The sequence below is a fragment of the Crinia signifera genome, chromosome 19 (assembly GCF_055691185.1).
Source record: "Crinia signifera chromosome 19, ASM5569118v1, whole genome shotgun sequence".
Taxonomy (NCBI): Eukaryota; Metazoa; Chordata; class Amphibia; order Anura; family Myobatrachidae; genus Crinia; species Crinia signifera.
In genome coordinates, this window is record NC_139226.1 from 20,788,103 (window position 1) to 20,810,090 (window position 21,988).

At 45.5% G+C, this 21,988-nt stretch overlaps 1 protein-coding gene across 1 annotated transcript in view; it reads right to left on the reverse strand.

Annotated features, from left to right (window-relative positions):
• Positions 1-21,988, reverse strand: part of LOC146041735 (sialic acid-binding Ig-like lectin 13) — a 74,426-nt gene that overhangs the window by 23,626 nt on the left and 28,812 nt on the right. The window contains exons 5-7 of the mRNA XM_083161646.1: positions 16,885-16,926; positions 12,203-12,451; positions 7,543-7,584 (exon numbers count right to left, since the gene is read on the reverse strand). Coding sequence (XP_083017772.1) covers positions 7,543-7,584; positions 12,203-12,451; positions 16,885-16,926 — 333 coding nt within the window. The remainder of the gene's footprint in view (positions 1-7,542; positions 7,585-12,202; positions 12,452-16,884; positions 16,927-21,988) is intronic.

Sequence of the window (21,988 nt, forward strand, 5' to 3'; positions counted from 1 at the left end):
TAAGCTCCTCTTCCTCCTCTAGTGATGAGGGACCCCCTCAAAGACGCCCCCGTAGAGCAGCTGAGACCCCCCCCCAATAATTGATCTCGTATGGACCCCACCACCAGACAATTTTGAGCCCCAGGTTCCTGAGTTTTTGGCCATGCCAGGAATCCAATTTGATTCCACAGGTCACAGAGAAATTGACTTTTTCAAATTATTTTTCTCTGATGATTTTATAAATTTAATGGTGGACCAAACTAATTTATATGCCCAGCAGTTTATTGCTCAAAACCCCACGTCATCATTTGCTAGGTGGACCCCTGTAGATGCAGTAGAGATGATGACGTTTTGGGGTCTGGTGTTTCATATGGGCATAGTAAAAAAGCCAGAAATTAGGCAATATTGGAGTACAGATGTTCTGTACAGCACCCCATTTTACCGTATGGCCATGACTCGGGCTCGTTTTGAGATGATCCTTAAATTTTTGCATTACAACGATAATGCACAGTGCCCACCCAGAGATGATCCCACCTTTGACCGGCTATTCAAAGTCAGGCCGGTCATTGATCATTTCAGTGCCAAATTTGCAGAGATGTACATCCCTGAAAAATTTATTTGTATTGACGAGTCCCTTATACATTTTAAAGGAAGGGTTAAATTCCGCCAGTACCTTCCCAGTAAGAGGGCAAGGTATGGCATAAAAATGTATAAGCTGTGTGAAAGCACCTCAGGGTACACCCACATGTTTAGGGTATATGAAGGGAAGGATTCAAGAATTGAACCGCCAGAATGCCCCCCCTCCCTCGTTGGTGTTAGTGGAAAAATTGTCTGGGATTTAGTGCACCCCTTCCTGGATAAAGGTTATCACCTCTATGTGGATAACTTTTACACTAGCATCCCCCTGTTTAAGGCCCTTGGTTCAAGAGGTACAGCAGCTTGCGGTACTGTGCGCAAGAACCAAAGAGGCCTCCCAAAAACGCACATTGCCCAAGTAATGAGAAGGGGTGAAAGCAGGGGAATATGCACCGAAAATATGTTGTTGGTCAAATATAAGGACAAGAGGGATGTCCTTATACTGACAACAATTCACGGAGACAGTACCACCTCCGTCCCTGTACGAGGTACCAGTACCCACACCTCAAAACCTAATTGTATCCTGGATTACAATAGGTACATGGGCGGAGTGGATCTTTCAGATCAGGTACTGAAGCCGTACAGTGCCCTGCGGAAAACAAAAATCTGGTACAAGAAGCTGGCCGTGTATATCATCCAGATGGCACTGTATAACGCTTACGTGCTATTCCGTTCTACCGGCCAGAGGGGGACATTTATGCACTTTCAAGAGGAAGTCATAAACAGCCTAATATTTGGGAACCAGCAGGCAGAGGGCCCCAGTACTTCTAGTACTGGCCCCCGTATTGTACCAGGGCAGCATTTTCCTGATGAAATCCCCTCCACTGGAAAAAAGGGCAGGACACAAAAAAGGTGCAAAGTTTGCTATAAAAAGGGAATAAGAAAGCAAACTATTTTCCAGTGTGACACTTGCCCCGACAAACCCGGCCTATGTATAAAGGAATGTTTTAAAATATACCACACATCTATGGATTATTAGGTTCATAATTTCACCGTGCTTCGGGGGTCTTGCTAATGCCACATAGCACCCACCATTCATTCCACCAGAATCTGAGCCGCAAAATCCAAAAATCACTCCTTCCCTTCTGAGTCCTGCCATGCACCCAACTGGTATTTTTTGGTCACATGTGAGGCATTGCCGTACTCGGGAGAAATTGGGGCACAGATTTTGGGGTGCTTTTTCTCCTTCATACCTTCTGAAAATGAAAAATTTTGAGCCAGAACTGCATTTTTGTGTAAAAAAATGTAATTTTTCATTTGCACAGCCCAGTTGTATCAAAATTGGTGAAACCCCTGGGGGTATGAAATGTACACTATACCCCTAGATGAATTCCCTGAGGGGTGTAGTTTGCAAAATGGGGTCACTTGTGGGGGGTTCCACTGTATTGGTGCTTTGGGGGTCTTGCTAATGCGACATAGCACCCACCAACATTCCACCAGAATTTGTGCTGCAAAATCCAAATATCACTCCTTCCCTTCTGAGTCCTGCCACTTTTTGGTCACACATGAGGCATTGCCGTACTCGGGAGAAATTGGGGCACAGATTTTGGGGTGCTTTGTCTCCTTCATTCCTTGTGAAAATGAAAAATTTTGAGCCAGAACTGCATTTTTGTGTAAAAAAATGTAATTTTTCATTTGCACAGCCCAGTTGTATCAAAATTGGTGAAACCCCTGGGGGTATGAAATGTACACTATACCCCTAGATGAATTCCCTGAGGGGTGTAGTTTGCAAAATGGGGTCACTTGTGGGGGGGTTCCACTGTATTGGTGCTTGGGGGGTCTTGCTAATGCGACATAGCACCCACCAACATTCCACCAGAATCTGAGCTGCAAAATCCCAAAATCACTCCTTCCCTTCTGAGTCCTGCCATGCACCCAAATGGTATTTTTTGGTCACATGTGAGGCATTGCCGTACTCGGGAGAAATTGGGGCACAGATTTTGGGGTGCTTTGTCTCCTTCATTCCTTGTGAAAATGAAAAATTTTGAGCCAGAACTGCATTTTTGTGTAAAAAATGTAATTTTTCATTTGCACAGCCCAGTTGTATCAAAATTGGTGAAACCCCTGGGGGTATGAAATGTACACTATACCCCTAGATGAATTCCCTGAGGGGTGTAGTTTGCAAAATGGGGTCACTTGTGGGGGGGTTCCACTGTATTGGTGCTTGGGGGGTCTCGCTAATGCGACATAGCACCCACCAACATTCCACCAGAATCTGAGCTGCAAAATCCCAAAATCACTCCTTCCCTTCTGAGTCCTGCCATGCACCCAAATGGTATTTTTTGGTCACATGTGAGGCATTGCCGTACTCGGGAGAAATTGGGGCACAGATTTTGGGGTGCTTTGTCTCCTTCATTCCTTGTGAAAATGAAAAATTTTGAGCCAGAACTGCATTTTTGTGTAAAAAATGTAATTTTTCATTTGCACAGCCCAGTTGTATCAAAATTGGTGAAACCCCTGGGGGTATGAAATGTACACTATACCCCTAGATGAATTCCCTGAGGGGTGTAGTTTGCAAAATGGGGTCACTTGTGGGGGGGTTCCACTGTATTGGTGCTTGGGGGGTCTTGCTAATGCGACATAGCACCCACCAACATTCCACCAGAATCTGAGCTGCAAAATCCCAAAATCACTCCTTCCCTTCTGAGTCCTGCCATGCACCCAAATGGTATTTTTTGGTCACATGTGAGGCATTGCCGTACTCGGGAGAAATTGGGGCACAGATTTTGGGGTGCTTTGTCTCCTTCATTCCTTGTGAAAATGAAAAATTTTGAGCCAGAACTGCATTTTTGTGTAAAACAATTTAATTTTTCATTTTCACTGCCCAGTTGTACCACAATTGGTGAAACCCCTGGGGGTTTGAAATGTACACTATACCCCTAGATGAATTCCCTGAGGGGTGTAGTTTGCAAAATGTGGTCACTTGTGGGGGGGTTCCTAAATTTTAGCATCTTATGGTGCCTAGAAACCTACATGGTGCCTAAAAAATAATCTCATAAAAAGGAGGCTCCAAAATCAAGTAGGTGCTCCTTCTATTATGAAGCCTGTAGTTTGGTCAACGTGCACACTAGGGCCACATATAGGATATTTATGAAAACAAAAGAATTGGGGGAATCAATTTTTAGTCACATTTCTCTAGTAAAATCTACGGTGTTCCTTAGAAAAATGTATTAAAATTGCAAATCTGCAAAAAAAATGAAATTTTGAAATTTCACCTACACTTTGTTTTAATTCCTGTGAAACACCTAAAGGGTTAACAAACTTCCAAAATGCTGTTTTGAATACTGTGAGGGGTGCAGTTTTTGAAATGGCATCATTTATGGGGGTGTCTCACATACAAGTCCCTCAAAGTCACATCAGAACTGAACTGGTCCCTAAAAAAATCAGTGTTTGAAATTTTCTTGAAAATTTGAGAATTTGCTATTCATATTGTAAGCCTCCTAGTGTCCAAAAAATTAAAAGGAAGTTGAAATAATGATGGAAACATAAAGTAGACATATGGTCTATGTTAGTTATTAACTATTTTGAGTGGTATGATTATTTGTCTCACAAGCAGAAAATTTAACATTTTGCAAATTGCTAAATTTTCCATTTTTTTACGACATTTTGGTATTTTTCACAAAAAAACACAGACTGTATCGACCCAAATTTACCACTAATTTGAAGTACAATGTGTCACGAGAAAACAATCTCAAAATCACTGGGATAAGTAAAAGCAAAAAAAAGTTATCCCCACTTAAGTGATACATGTCAGATTTGAAAAAAAGGGCTCTGTCAGGAAGGCAAAAACATGCTGTGTCAGGAAGGGGTTAACATTGAAATAATCAATTAAATAAATAACGGGGTTTTAGTTCATGAATTGATCAATGCATTTAAGCTTGCAGCCCATCGCCAATTATTTAATTGATTATTTGAATGTTAAGGTGAGTTAGTTTGTTGTACTGAGTGCTGGGCCCCCTGTGTTTGTATTTATTAGAGTGTGTGGTCACAGGCCAATGCACCCCATCCTGGGAAGTGGCTGCTGTTTGCACCCCATTCTTAGGAATGGCGAGTTTGTTGGTACTTCTGTATCTATATATTTGGGTTGATTTTTAATTAACCTCTGTTACTGTGATCATAGCTTTCTCATGCACCCTAGATAAGCTCATTTACCTGAAACCTGTGACAGCTGCCCCTTTAATACTAATTCAGGTGCTGTGTTTGGGATGGTCTCACCTTTAAAAGCCATAAGGTACTTGGCAGTTGAGCTTTAACCCAGGAAAATAACACATGTTCATTTTAGCTATGATATGCAAACAGTTGCCAGGTTCCCATGAAAATCAGTTGTTAGTGTAGGACTTGCAGTGAAATGGGGTCAATTGGCGATGGGCTGCAATCTTAAATGCATTGATCAATTCATGAACTAAAACCCCATTATTTATTTATTGATTATTTGAATGTTAAGGTGAGTTAGTTTGTTGTAGTGAGTGCTGGGCCCCCTGTGTTTGTATTTATTAGAGTGTGTGGTCACAGGCCAATGCACCCCATCCTGGGAAGTGGGTGCTGTTTGCACCCCATTCTTAGGAATGGCGAGTGTGTTGGTACTTCTGTATCTATATATATATATATATATATATATATATATATATATATATATATATATATATATATATGATATAGATGTAGCCCGTCTAGTCTCCCACCAGGGGGCGCGTGTGCACAAGACAACGTCTCCCTGAAGCGGAGACAGGCAGGGTCCCGCCGCCCAGGGTCCCTCTCTGCCGACTCTCGCCAGCAGGGATGGTTTGGCGAGAGCCTTCCAATAATGAGAGGGGCTCCATCTGTATATATATATATATATATATATATATATATATATATATATATATATATATGGTACTTATGTAATATCTGGACTCCCGTTTTTCTTATGAGACCGCGTCCCCTCGCGGGGCTCGCTGCGCTCACCACGCTTCGGGCACGGTGGCTCGCTGCGCTCGCCACACTATATAAAATCAACTCCATGCGTAGTTGGATAGTAGGGGTATGAAAAAATGGGGTGCATTTAACATGGGAGTCCAGATAATACATAAGTACCATATATATATATATATATATATACTGCACGATATGCTGGCACACTCCCCTCTGGTTGCGTCTTCCCGGGTGCCAGCAATTGTATTTTCATATATATATAGACGAATCAATAGGCGACAGCCAATGTTCTGCAACGTTTCGGGAACTTTTATTATCCCGTCCTCAGGCTAGGTAACAAATATTTGTTACCTAGCCTGAGGACGGGATAATAAAAGTTCCCGAAACGTTGCAGAACATTGGCTGTCACCTATTGATTTATTGAAAGTGGAGAACAGTCCCGTGCTGTGCGGCTCTTTCGTCTATATATATATATATATATATATATATATATATATATATAGCATGCAGGGTTGGCGGCACTCGTACCAGGATTTCAAATAAAGACGACGGACACGCTAGGTGTCACCTAGCGTGTCTGTCATCTTTATTTGAAATCCTGGTACGAGTGTCGCCAACCCTGCATGCTACATACCTACTTCATAGGGAAGGCACCCAGGTTACTATCAATTGAACAGAGAGTGCCGAGCTCCCGACAAGTATAATATGTAAATCATATATATATATATATATATATATATATATATATATATATATATATATGTATCAGCGTTGGTGTTAGGACCTGCAGAAAAGTGGGGTCCCGTGAAGGGGGCTGCAGGCTTAAATGCATTGATCAATTCATGAACCAAATCTCCACTATTTATTATCAGTTAATTTAGTGTGTGCAGAGCCCCTACAATGTCTGTTTAAACAATGTGGTCACAAGTTATAGGGCACCCCAAAACTAGGAAAGGTGAGTGCCGATGTTAAGTGTATATATTGTTTATTAGATTCGTTTTTTTTTAATTAGTCTTATTGTGGTCACATTCTCTCATGCACCCTGTTTAACTAAGATTCCATAGCTTATGTTAACCATTTCTCTAGATGATTAGTGACAGGTGTGTTGGTAGCTGCTCACCTATAAAAGCAAAGTGTGCTGTGAGCTTCAGACCAGATAGCATGCCTGGAATCAAACATTGATGTGATAGCTATGTGTATTGTAGCCATTTTCAGCGTTAGTGTTAGGACCTGCAGATAAGTGGGGTCCCGTAAAGGGGGCTGCAGGCTTAAATGCATTGATGAATTCATGAACCAAATCTCCACTATTTATTATCAGTTAATTTAGTGTGTGTAGAGCCCCTACAATGTCTATATATATATATATATATATATATATATATATATATATATATATATATATATATATATATATATATATATATATATATATATATATATATATATATATATGTAGATATATATATCTATATATATCTATATATATATCTATATATATATCTATATATATATATATATATATATATATATATATATATAGATATATATATACTAATATAATGGTATTAACAGTCTTGCCTAACCATCTTAATCAATGATGTGATAATTCAGTTGTCCAATGGCCTAACTAAGTGATCATTTTACTAAGATGGGAGTTTTATTGAAGATGAGATGTTGCCCAAAGCAACCAATCAGACTCTATCTATTATTTTCCAAAAGGTGCTCAATAAATAGGAAGGATGGGATCCCCAAGGACCAAGGACTGACATTATAAAGATTTAGCTCAGCAGTGTTCCATGAAGTCTGAGATGCCATTGCAAGTTCCTTGGTAATTATGAATCAGTTACTCACTAAGTATTCACCAAACATTAAATTGTCGATATAATAATGATTAATATATTTCATTAACAAGAGCTAATGAACTTTTTTTTTTCATTCTACAATATGATTATTATTTTATGTTATTGCAACAATCTGAACAACAGTGCACATAAAAAGAAATGTTACAAAAACCTTTAGATGAAGAAATGCAGCCATCCTGTGTTCTATTCTTGTCTGTAATTTAACAACAATTAGGAAAATTTGTTAAAAAGTAAAAAAAAATAGATATATTTTTAAGTTATTGTAGTTTTTAAGATTTTAATTTAGGATTAGATACATTACAAATGTACACACTCATGGACAAGAAGATATTCTACTCCAAACTACACTTCAGTATCAAACAGTATCAAACAGATCAAAATGTACAGTTATGGTATAGTGCAGTGATTTTCAACCTTTTTACCTTGCGGCACACGAAATAAGACTTTAAAATTGCCAAAGCACACCATGAGATCCCCACAGGGCAAAACACATTAGTTCCCACTGGAAAAAAAAAAAAAACTATTGGCCCCCATATAAAAACAATCACACTGGTCCCCACAGGTAACAAAAATAAAAAAACATTGGCCCTTTTCATGAAAAAGAAGAGACCAGTAAATAACAGTTGAACTGGTGGTGGCTGTAAACTGGTTTGGGCATCTCTAGATCTGGGGGCACACTTGAGAACTGCTCAGGGCACAGTCCTGTTTTTTTTATTTTTTTACATAATTGCTTTCTGCCGGATAACGGACCTGTTGTCCCAGTGACAATATTCCTATTGGGGCTAAAGCCAAACGTATATATTTTAGCAGTATGTTAATCTAGGCTTAAAAACAAAAGCATTTTACCAATGCTTTTACTGAAACCCCGTCAATATTTTGTAAAGTGAAGGACTATTAAGAGCTTCTTTAACATCCACCCAAGTCCACTCTTTGGTTTTACTTGAGATGATACGACGCCCTGAAGTTTCGTCATCGGTGCCTACATAATGCTTTTACGCAACTTGAATCCACCCGTGTATATATCACACTGTCCAGTGGTACCAGGCTGCAGGTGAAAACACTGCACAAACATGAAGCAACAGTATTCACAGGGTTCCGTTACGAGAATTCCTCTGACCCAATCACATGACCACTTCCAGTTCAAATGGCTGCAGTTTCCGGTACAGTTGTGCTAGGCCATGACCATTAACAAAGCTCAGGGACAGAGTTTGAAAGTGGCTGGTGTGGATCTGAGGAGTGACTGCTTTCCCATGGCCATCTGTATGTTGCCAAGTCCGGGTATGCTACAAGCCCCTGACAGTTGGGATTCCAGCGGTTGTTTCTCCGACATCAGAATCCCAACTGTCAGGAGCCCGACAGGAGGACAAGCGAACTCAAGCCCCTTGCGTGCTCGGTGGCGAGCTATGCTCACCACTAATTCTATTCTCCCTGTATGGGGGTTCGTGGATCCCCACAAGGTAAAATAGCCTGTGTAAGTCGGTATTCCGACTGTAGGGCTCCTGACAGAATGAAAAATTATTCGAATAATACAATTAAGATATTTATAATATATTCTTTGAATTTTCTTATCATTGTTTTTTTTTTTTTTTAACTAAGGTGGAATAACTGTAAGGCTGCATAGGATGTCTATTGTGTCCAAAGCAGCATAAAATTACCAGGCTGGGCAGATACCCAGTCCCTCTATCCTCAGGGGAAGCGGTCATCTATTAGAATGAACTTAGGTCTACAGTCATTAGGTCGACCCCACTAGGTCGACTGTCAGGAAGGTCGACCTGACTTAAGGTCGACATGGGCCAAGGTCGACATGAATTAAGGTCGAATTTGCATAAAGGTCGACATGAGGAAGGTTGACTGGTCATAAGGTCGACATGGGGTTTTTCACTGTTTTTTGAGCCGACATGTGCCGACAGGCGGTATTTCATGCCCTACCATCCACAAGGGCGTGGAGGAGGTTATTAAAGCTGTGGCGAGCGAAGCGAGCCACCGTGCCCGATGCATTGCGAGCGAAGCAAGCGATGCGAGGGTCCGATTCTCATTGCCAACCGTGTCCATGTCGACTGTGTCGACATTCGGATAAAAAAACAGTGAAAAACCCATGTTGACCTTATGACCAGTCGACCTTCCTCATGTCGACATTTATGCAAATTCGACCTTAAGTCATGTCGACCTTGGCCCATGTCGACCTTAAATCAGGTCGACCTTCCAGCCAGTCGACCTAATGGGGTCGACCTAATGACTGTAGACCTAAGTTCATTCTGACAGATGTACCGATTCCATCCTCAGGATGTGAAAGGGGCTTGGTTTTTTGTGGGTGGGACCGTTATCTTCATGATGTTTTCATTTGATTGGTTCTGGGTTGTTAAGGGCACTTTTGGATGGTTGTTATATTGGATCCGATACGATTTGCCGGCGGTCGGGATCCCGGCGGTCGGAGTCCCGACACTGGAATCCCGACCGCTGAAATCCCGACAAGGGGGGGACATGGATCGCCCCCCCCTTGCGGGCTCGTTGCGCTCGCCACGCAGCGGGCCCGGTGCCTCGCTACGCTCGGCACGCTATTTTATTCTCCCTCTATGGGTGTCGTGGACACCCACAGAGGGAGAAAGTTTCGGGATTTCGGCGGTCGGGATTCCAGTGTCGGGATTCCGACCGCCGGGATCCCAACCGCCGGCAAATTAACTGCATACCGTTATATTTCACTATCTGGAAGTTTCCTTTCTCTTTCCAGTCAGAGGCGTTGCCCACACTCCTACCATATGTGGTTTGGGTTTTTTGTCATATATTGTTGTGTCAGCTTTAGTGGGCAGTTCAGAACGTTTTTTCTTTAGCACTATTCATGAGTAGCTAGGCTTGTTTACAGGGGGCGAGTATGGTTATCACTGGCCCAGGTGGGCCCATATGTCCCTTCATGAGTCGCTGTTTATGAAGCTTTATATAAATGATTATGTAGCACCCCACTCCAGGGGGTAGGTCAGCTCTGTGCAGCAGCGTGACGGAGGAAGACTGCCACAGCGGGAAGAGGGCTAACACATGCAGTGAGAGAGAGGACGCTGAGCAGCCTGAAGACCTGCAGAGAAGAGAGAGCCAGCCAGCTGTTTCTGAAGGAGAAAGCAGTGCGGAGGAGAGTTTGCAGCCTGAGCCCAGCAGCGTGACAAGAGGAGGTCATGGTTGACCTGTGCACGGCAGCATGTAAGGAGAGAGAGACCTGGGAGCAGAGATGTGAAGGAGAGTGGTACAGGGCGATGATTGACAGCCTGCACCCCGGCCAGGACAGAGAGAGGCGGCGGTTGGTGAATACACCCGGGCCCGGCGGTGATTGACGGCACAGAGAGACGGGACCCGCGAGCAGCACCTGTGACCCCTGACCCGCAGGAGAGACGGAGGCAGCAGAGGCCAGGATCGTTACTGGCAGGAGCCGGCAACTGCAGCAGCGCCCCTGGTATAAAGGTACTCCATCATCCCTAGCCCTGGCCTGCACCCTAAGGGTCCACAGCAGGAACTGCCCCATCGCCCCACCAGATTCCCCGGCAGTAAAGGCAGCCATTATTGGGGTGGACATCACCCCCCAGCTGTAGTGCCTACAGACTCCCCAGGCTAAGGGGCTCCATATAATAAGAGAGGAGAGCCACTTCTGGGACTAGCGTGGCTAATACTTACAGGAAATCACCCTAAGGCAGGGGACTTGCTAGTCCCTCTTTTATGAGGACCGTTTGACAGTAGTGTGCACACTAAGGTAGAGATTACCTTTTACTTGTGAGGATAACCGTTGTGGGACTGTTATTTGAATGCAATAACTGTGTGGATTGCACCAGGGACTACCGTGCAGCCTATAGGGTGCCTAGCGCCACCTGGCGGACTTATTGTGTTGAAGCGTCATATGTATAGCAAGTGCCGTAGTGACGTAGTAACATGTGATTTGAATATTTTGCTCTTTTGTATTGTTATTGATGATTTATTGCATTAAATACTAAATGGTATTAAGTGACTGTTTTGCATTTAGCCGTGAATGTCTTGCAGCAACCGGTTTTCATACATTTTCTAAATAAATATTTGTTGCTGCTAAACGTATTAGTATTGTGTTCTGTGTGTCTCCTTGGGTTGTCCTATCCCCTGCCACAGGTTTTCCAGAAAGAAGCTTTTAAGATCGAAATCCGGTGAGCCCACATCAAGGTACGCCATCTTGCACCACACCAGCACAGGGGCACTGTCACAATTAGTATGTGAGGGCAGGAGGTCCAATGTTTATTAAAGCAAGGATAGAGCGATTAGCTTTGCCTTTTTGTTTGGTATGAGGGGTAAGGGGTAGTTTGAGAAGATCGACCCCTGACCAAAGGGGCAGTTGTCCCAGTAACTATTTATTTGTTTAATTTGGTTTTAGTTGGCAAGGGTACTGGCAAAAGGCCGATCCTTGGCCAAAAGGGCAGCAGGCTCTTTGATCTTTGTTGTATTCTATATTATGTTATAATATGTTATATTCTATATTTTGTTATTTTCTTTATTTATGTATAACTGCATTATTTGACCGTTCTTCTCCCGACCACCTTTAGTTTAGAGTAGGGACTCAATAAAAACCGACCCATTTCATGCCATACTTCTGTAGTCCGAGTCTTTCTTTTTAGATAAGTGGTATGAGTGGTGTGTGACTGCATCTGACTGAGTAAGGTTTGGAGGTACTTCCTCACCTGACCGCACATCGACACAGTTGTGTCACACTGCAACCAGGAAAGGACTCTCCAGGAAACGTATTCCTTGTGCAAAAATGTAAATCTAACCAGGTGCCATTATCCTTCTGTTCTTCTTTGCCTACTTACGTTGTACAGTTATATTGATGCTTTTGGTTGAGTTTCCGTGCACATTCCATGCTGTGCAGTAATATGTATCAGTATTACTAGATATGTCTGTCAGACTGAGCTCCAGCCATTGTCCAGTAGTCCTGCTGAGAACCTCATCTTCTCCTTTCATCCAGGCCACATCAGCAGCCGGGTTACTGTCCACCAAGCAGAGTAACCTCAGTGAGGCTCCTTCCAGCACTGTCACGGATTCTGCTCCCAGTATTATTCCTAGAGAAACAAAAAATCTCTTATATATTTGGCTACATCTGTCACTCAAAGTGTGTCTGAAGCTGTAACGCTGGGTGGAGCCTCTGACTCACATGACTGACTCACATGACAAAGAACCAGCCCAGTGAGCCCACCCTCTGCCTTTCTGTTACACAGCAAAGACACAGCTACTCACCAGACACACCAGGTGAGCGCCCCACACCTCCATACCTCCCAACATGACCCTCTCCAGGAGGGACAGAATGCTCTGTTTGTGGACTTCCATCTTAATTTATGATTGTCATCACCTGTTTTAAACAGGGTAATTGATAAGAAAGGTGTTTAAGCACAGGTGATGGTAATCCATAAATTAAGAAGAAAGTCCAGAAACAGAACAATGTGTCCCTCCCCCTCCCCCCCATTTACGGCAACCTCACGATTAAATGGCACATGCAAAACACTGACATGGCTATGGTCGACAATGAAAAAGGTTGGCATGAGTTTTTGAAGATTTATTTTTCACTTTTTCAATGTTGTCATATTCATTCTCATGTGTTGACATGGACACCAATGAAGTGCCACACTTATGTCAACATTTACATGTGTTGACCTTTCTGTGTTGATTTTTTCTTGTGGCGATTCGCGGCGACCCCCCTCCCGTGATTCACAGCACACCCCCCCCCCCAATTTGCGGCGACTCCCGCGATTTGCGGCCCCACCCCGTGACACACCCCCTCCTGCGATTCGTGGCACCCCGCGACCCCCCCCTCCCACGATTTGTGCCAACCCCCCAGGCCCCCCCTTCCTCGTGGTACCCCCCACCCCCCGGGACCCCCCCTACCGAGATCCCCCCCCCCTGTCATTGCGGCAACCCCCCCGCCCCTGCGACCCACCCTCCCACGATTCACTGCAACCCCTCGCGTCCCCCCCTCCCACGATTCGCGGCACCCACACCCCCCCCCGTGACCCCCCCTCCCGCAATTCACGGCATCCACCCACAACCCCTCCTCCCGTGATTCGCGGACACACCTCACCTCCTCCCTCCCCCCCCCCCCACCCCCGCTCGCGATTCACGGCAACCCCAGGATTAAATGGCACATGCAAAACACTGAGACGGCTATGGTCGACAATGAAAAAGGTTGACATGAGTTTTTGAAGATTTATTTTTCTTTTTTGAATGTTGTTATATTCATTCTCATGTGTCGACATGGACACCAATGAAGTGCCACACTTATGTCAACATTTACATGTGTTGACCTTTCTGTGTTGATTTTTTCTTGTAGCAATTTTTTTACAGTGACAACTATGTGCACATCAACCTACACATCATCAACCAATTCTTTGTATAATATATAACACCTGTTCTGTTTTACTGTAGGTGTTTTAAGTCAGATCTTTTACTGTTACTATTACTGTTTATGTAAATGCATTCTGAATGACAGCAACATCCTACCATCCTTCTACAAGAATATATAACCAACTAGGTGATTTATCGCGCCCCGTGCCCCCCCCCCCCTCCCGCAATTCACGGACCCCCCGCGCACCCCCCCCCACGATTCACGCCCCCTCCCACGATTCACGTCACCCCCCGCACACACCCCCCTCCCGCAATTCGCAATCCCCCCTGCAATTCACGCCCCCCCCCACGCTTTGCGGACCCCCGCCCTCTCCCGCGATCCGCGGAGACCTGCGCCCCCTCCCTCCCTTGATTCACGGCACCCCCCACGCCCCTCCCACAATTCACGGCACTCCTAAGCCCCTCTTTAGTCCCCCGTATACTCACACACCCCTATCACTACCCAGCTTCCTGCTCTCCTGAACCGTAACTTCCACCACTGGGGAGTCGCTGACGCTGTTTTGCCCACATGCCCCTATCATGCCTCATAGCCCAGCCTCCTGCTCTCATGCACCCTAACTCCCACCCAGTAGGAGGAGACACTGACTCAGGGCCACCATCCTGTACTGCCACGCTGGACCCTCACCCACTGGCAGAAGCTGCACAGTATCTCCCACCCTCCTCTTTAGTCCCCCTTATGCCCACACACCCCTATCACTACCCAGCCTCCTGTTTTCCTGTGTCGTGACCTCCACCAGTGGGGAGCCGCTGACTCAAAAACACCCTACTATACTATTGCGCACACACACACACACCTAAACAACATGCACACACAGCCCCCACACCCACACCCACAAATGTCACTGTACCATCCACACTATCAATGTACATCTTACTCTGTAACCTGTTTTTAATTAAACAAAACAATACACACCCCCTTCCACATCATATGCTCTCTATTTAACACATTTTACCTATAACTCAAGTTGCAATAAATGCCATCTTTCATACAATTCTAACCATCTTTCTCATATACAAATGTTCACAAATTAAGGGGGCGCAGCCCCTTCCGACAGTGTGAAGAGCGCCCGTAGGGCGCGATGAATCACCTAGTGATCAATACTTGTTGTCAAATTTTTCTTAAGCTGGGTACACACTCCGGCCGCAATTGAGCGCTGGCCATACTGCATTCAACAACATGGTCCTTGCTAACTATGGTTTCCATGCAGGGCGGAGATGGTATGTTGCTTAGGATGCACGGGCATATGTATCTTTATAGACATATTAGTTACAATCTAGACCAGGCATGTACAAACTATGGACCTCCAGCTGTTGTGAAACTACAAGTCCCATCATGTCTTGCCACAGTTTTGCTATCAGGGAATGCTAAAACTATTGCAAGGCATGCTGGGATGTGTAGTTTCACATCATCTGGAGGGCCATAGTTTCAACATGCCTTATCTAAACAATGTGATGTCTTAGATTCTGTCCAATTGCAAATATGGCTGATTTGACCACCCTATTAATTGGCCTATAGGCCAGGAAGATATTGCAGACAATTTCAGTGACAGGAAAAAGGACACTTAGGGTGACATTCTATCGGATGAGATGTGTGTTTTGTGGCGAATATTAGTCAAAAAAATGGCGACATCGCATTTTTCCTTGAAATCGCATATTTAATAGGATGCGCTAAGGGACGGATATCGCAAATTATGTGCGATAACTCATGCGGACTGAAAGTGTGGGAAAAAAATCGCATTTTTATCGCATCCAGATGTTTTCGTACAGAAAAGTATACGAATCGCTTATTTAATGGGATGCGTTTTCGTAAATCGCACTTTTAAGGTGTCTAATAATCGCACTTTTTTCAGACCAGGTTCTGTTGGGCGATTTGGCCCAGAACTCACTTTGGTCAAGTGCACACATGGTTAATTTCACCACAGGTGCACTCAATTTCACTCAGAAACACCCCTACATAAACCCCAACATCATTAAGGACACCTGTGAGGGTTTGAGACATGGAGATTTTGCAGAGTGGTTTGGAGTTGCTGATTTGTGATGTGGCCCATTTGGAGGAGCTGCGCAGGAGGGAGGAAGCTGCACACCAGTTCCATGTACCACCCCTCCTCAATTCCAGTGTCTTCCTCCTCCTCTTCCTCCACCTCTGACATGTCGCCCTCCTGCAGCTGCTCTGGGGTATGGAATAGGTCCTGGGTATAGGATGGGGATGCCAGCGGATCCTCCACCTTCTCCTGCTGGGGCTGGTCCGCCAGGGCCTGGTATGGGGCTGGCCTTGCTGTGGCCATGCTGCCTGCCACACTGCTGCCACTCCCTGTAATGGAGGACGACCTCAGCAGTCCTCTGCTTCCTCTCCCACTGGCTCCTCCTGGCTGGCTGCTGCCACTGCTCCCTCTGCCACTGCTCCCTCTGCCACTGCTCCCTCTGCCACTCCTCCCTCTGCCACTCCTCACTCTGCCACTCCTCACTCTGCCACCAACACCTCTTCCTGTACTCACACTGCCACTGCTCCTGTCCATGCTCCTTACTTCCTATCAAAGAGTGAAATGGCGCCAGTGCCCCTTTATATAGGGGGTGTGATGCATTATGGAGGGGACAGAGGTGGGCCAATAGGTTAGGGGGTTCTTAGTCATGCAGAGACAGTCTTGTAAATCGCACTCCGGTTGGTCCAAAACTCGCACATGACCGGAGGGAGAAATCACACTTTTATGTGTCATAAAATTGCACCACTTCGCTGCAAACCGCACTACATCGCACTTTTCAGCCTCCAAATCGCATCCCAATAAAGATGCAATTTATTACAAAAAAATGCAATTTCAAAAAGTGCGAAGAGCGGCGATGTGGAGCGAGATAAAAAAATGCGCTTTTATCTCATCCCATAGAATGTCACCCTTAAAGTTGGACACTAGAATGGCTGATTTTTTTCCCAGAACTGCGTTTTTACACCAAATCGGATCTGACTTCTGATTTTTAGAGCAAAATGCATCTGCTTTTTTTCAGACCAACTGGAATGTGATGCATATATATGCTGTTATTTTATATCAAAGTAACAGGTCAAAATACTTATAATAACAATTTAATAACAGTCCTATCACTATACCTGTATGTGGGTAAACACTGATCTCTGGTTCCCTCGGGGAATCTGTAATGAAACAGCATTAGTGGAATTCCCATCTTTTTCTGTCACTTTTTAAAACTTTATTTGCAATAAAGAAAACAAATGCTGCACAGAATAATGGACCACGGGCCCTGATACACTGAGCCTGGGTGTTACCAAACTTATCAAAATTGTGACCTTTACGGAAGATGATTGTGGCCTGGATGTTGCGTGTAACCGTTTCAATTGCACCTTTCAAACTGCCAGACATCAGAACTAATCTGTAAATGCAGGCTACAGAATATATTACTGATATAAATTATAAGGCACTCGGTGCTCAACGACACCAGAATTTAATAGTTAAATTTAGCTCAGTTTTTTTTTTTTTTTGCTGTCCATACCAACTTTCATGCAACAATTTGGACAAACAGCAATTTGTTACCAATCCCTGGAACTGTTATACAGAAACATTGGTCCAATCAAACACCTACTGTATAAATAACTGGTCTAAACAAAAGATTTGTCCATTTTCTGGGATTTTTCCCCCAGACATTACCAGATTTTCATTCCAACTAACCAAGGGCTGGTTGGTTGGTTGGTTGGTTGATTGGATGAAACTTGGTCTATTGCAGTCCTGGCCAACCTGAGGTTTCGAGGTAAAACTAAGTCCCAGCCAGCTCTAGCAGCTGATCGGTGGGGGTGTATGCTAGTTACTCAGAGTTTCACAATTGTTGGAGAGCCATAACTTGGCCAGGCCTGGTGTAGTGTATGACCAGCTCAAGTTCCTATGGTGGTGGTGTGGGGGATACGGGACCGTAGAGATTTTAGTTTATAGTGCAGGGGTGGCTAACTGGTCAGAGGTAAAGAGCCAAAAAATATCGGTAGTCAAGCTAAAGAGCCGGCATCATGCGTGCGCCGAAGGCGTGCGCGCTAAAAAAAGGGGCATGGTCTATTTTGACCCCTTGGCTGGGTGTGATACAAATATGCCTCCAATAGTGCAGTGCCATATATACATATGCCCCCAATAGTGCCAGATACACATATGCCCCCCACGGTGCCGGGTATGCCCCCACAGTGCCAAAAAGCTGGTATGCCCCCACAGTGCCACAAACTGCTATGTCCCCAAAGTGCCACAAACTGCTATGCCCCCACAGTGCCACAAACTGCTATGTCCCCAAAGTGCCACAAACTGCTATGCCCCCACAGTGCCACAAACTGCTATGCCCCCACAGTGCCACAAACTGCTATATCCCCACAGTGCCACAAACTGCTATGTACCCACAGTGCCACAAACTGCTATGCCCCACAGTGCCACAATCTGCTATGCCCCCACAGTGCCACAATCTGCTATGCCCCCACAGTGCCACAGACTGCTATCCCCCCACAGTGCCACAATCTGCTATGCCCCCACAGTGCCACAACTGCTATGCCCCCACAGTGCCACAATCTGCTATGCCCCCACAGTGCCACAATATGCTATGCCCCCACAGTGCCACAACTGCTATGCCCCCACAGTGCCACAAACTGCTATGCCCCCACAGTGCCACAATCTGCTATGCCCCCACAGTGCCACAAACTGCTATGCCCCCACAGTGCCACAATCTGCTATGCCCCCACAGTGCCACAAACTGCTATGCCGCCACAGTGCCACAATCTGCTATGGCCCCACAGTGCCACAATCTGCTATGCCCCCACAGTGCTAATTTCCCAGCAGCAGCACTCACCATTGTTGCTGCTGCTGCCGGGCGGGGAGAGGACAGTCTGGCATCCCCCTGCAGTCCTGTCATGTCACCGTGGGGAGGAGAGCACAGCACAGGACACCGCGCGTCTCCTTCCCCCCTCACTTCCCTGTGACTGGGCCGTCCACTAATCAAAGCTTGCGGGCCGGCTCCTGTTTGGCTGCCGGCCCGCGAGCTCTAATTGGCGGACAGCCCAGTCACAAGGATGCACAGTAAGGGGTAGAAGAGATGCGCACTCTCCTCCCCTCAGAAAAAATATGGATTCAGGGAACCGGCAGCGGGGGGCAGGGGCGGATTGGGCCACCGGGATACCGGGAGAAATCCCGCTGGGCCGGCCCAATCCACCCTCTGTCGGGCCGGCTGGTCATGTCTGTCTGCCGGCCGGCCTGGTTACCCGGATGTCAGTCCGGCCGGCAGCAGTTCGGGCAGCTAACTAAGCTGCCAGCACTGGACTGGACTGCCGCTCGCCGCTCGCCGCACGCCGCACCCCACACCCCGCACAGCTGGATTCTGCACAGTGCTGTGCCATCATTCACTGCCATGCGGACTCCGACTGTCACAGTCTCAGAGCAGGCCCAGCGTTAGAAGACAGCCGCCGCGGGATAGGACCAAAATATCGACGGTGGGCGTGGCTTCATTACCCACGCTACGCACCAGGTCCACAGCTTGGCCCTGCCGCCCCCAAGAGAGCAGGGAACCGCCGACCCAGATCTTGGAGGATTGAGGCATGTGCGAGTAGTATTTTTCAGGGGGAGGGAGGAGAAATATGTTAATATGCAATGTGTGTGTGTGTGTGTGTGTGTTATGGGGGGGGGGGGGAGAGATGTGTGTGTGTGTAGGGTATATGTGTGCATATGCAGTATATGTGTGTGTGGGGGGGGATGTGTGTGTATACAGTGTGTGTGTGTGTGTGTATGGGTGCTCATATACAGTATATATGTGTGTATATAGTATGTGTGTATGGGGGATGTGTGCGTATACAGTGTGTGTTCATATACAGTATATATGTTTGTATATAGTATGTGTGTGTGTGGGATGTGTGCATTTACAGTATGTGTGTTTGGGGATGTGTGCGTATACAGTGTGTGTGTGTGTGTGTGTGTGTGGGTGCTCATATACAGTATATATGTGTTTACATAGTATGTGTGTATGGGGGATGTGTGCGTATACAGTGTGTGTTCATATACAGTATATATGTTTGTATATAGTATGTGTGTGGGGGATGTGTGCATATACAGTATGTGTGTGGGGGGATGTGTGCGTATACAGTGTGTGTTCATATACAGTATATATGTTTGTATATAGTATGTGTGTGTGGGAGGTGTGCATTTACAGTATGTGTGTGGGGGGATGTGTGCGTATACAGTGTGTGTGTGTGTGTGTGTGTGTGTGTGTATGGGTGCTCATATACAGTAAATATGTGTGGATATAGTATGTGTGTATGGGGGATGTGTGTGTATACAGTGTGTGTGTGTGTGTGTGTATGGGTGCTCATATACAGTATATATGTGTGTATATAGTATGTGTGTATGGGGGATGTGTGCGTATACAGTGTGTGTTCATATACAGTATATATGTTTGTATATAGTATGTGTGTGTGTGGGATGTGTGCATTTACAGTATGTGTGTTTGGGGATGTGTGCGTATACAGTGTGTGTGTGTGTGTGTGTGTGTGTGTGTGTATGGGTGCTCATATACAGTATATATGTGTTTACATAGTATGTGTGTATGGGGGATGTGTGCGTATACAGTGTGTGTTCATATACAGTATATATGTTTGTATATAGTATGTGTGTGGGGGATGTGTGCATATACAGTATGTGTGTGGGGGATGTGTGCGTATACAGTGTGTGTTCATATACAGTATATATGTTTGTATATAGTATGTGTGTGGGGGATGTGTGCATTTACAGTATGTGTGTGGGGGGATGTGTGCGTATACAGTGTGTGTGTGTGTGTGTGTGTGTGTGTGTATGGGTGCTCATATACAGTAAATATGTGTGGATATAGTATGTGTGTATGGGGGATGTGTGTGTATACAGTGTGTGTGTGTGTGTGTGTGTATGGGTGCTCATATACAGTATATATGTGTGTATATAGTATGTGTGTATGGGGGATGTGTGCGTATACAGTGTGTGTTCATATACAGTATATATGTTTGTATATAGTATGTGTGTGTGTGGGATGTGTGCATTTACAGTATGTGTGTGGGGGGATGTGTGCGTATACAGTATGTGTGTGGGGGATGTGTGCGTATACAGTGTGGTGTTCATATACAGTATATATATATATATATATATATATATATGTGTGTATAAAGTATATGTGTGTGGGGGGGATGTGTGCATTTACAGTATGTGTGTGGGAGGGATGTGTGCGTATACAGTGTGTGTGTGTGTGTGTGTGGTGTTCATGTACAGTATATGTGTGGGAGGGATGTGTGCATAAACATATTTTTGTGGGGGGATGTGCTTGTGTATAGTATGTGTGTGTGTCAGATAGAGGGGGTTGGTGTATATACAGTATATCTGTGTGTGGGGAACGCTAAGCAGATGTGCCCAGCTCACTATTTTTGCTGTGCTGTGTCTCCAGGCTTCCTTGACTTCCGCCGCCGTGTCCATGTCTGCCGTGCTGTCCGCCAGGGATGTTACTGGGAGCAGTGTGTGCTTACATGGATATCCGGGACAGATTAGAGCATCTGCTGTAAGTGACTCCCTGCCACATGATGAAACTCAAGCAGGTGCAAAGGGCAAGGTTAGTACACTACACTGCACTACACTACACTACATTGCCCCTGACAGCCCAAACCATATACCCCACAGCCTAACCCTAACCATACACCCCACCCAGGCAGCCTAATCCTAACCATACCACCCCCATAGCCTAACCATAACGCCCCACGCAGCCTAACCCTAACCATACACCCCACCCAGACAGCCTAATCATAACCATACCACCCCCATAGCCTAACCATAATGCCCCCACGCAGCCTAACCCTAACCATACACCCCCCCACACACACACAGCCTTGCTCTACCCATACACGCATACTCCCCTCCCTGCATCCTTTGTCACTCTGCGTCCCCCCCTCACACTCTGCGTCACCCTCACAATCTGTGTCCTATGCCACCCTGCATACGTCCTCCCAGCATTCTACGCTACCCTGCGTCCCCCCTCCCATGTGCCTATTCTGCAACCTGAGGGGCTGGGGACATAGCCAGCAGCTCAGAGAGCCACTAGCCATGCCCCCCCCAGCGGCGAAAATGGGGCGTGACCTCGTTGAAATAGGCCACACCCCCATATTGCTAGGCCACACCCCCTCCCCACATTAGGGCTGCTTCAGAATATTTCCCGGGCTGGTTTGAATT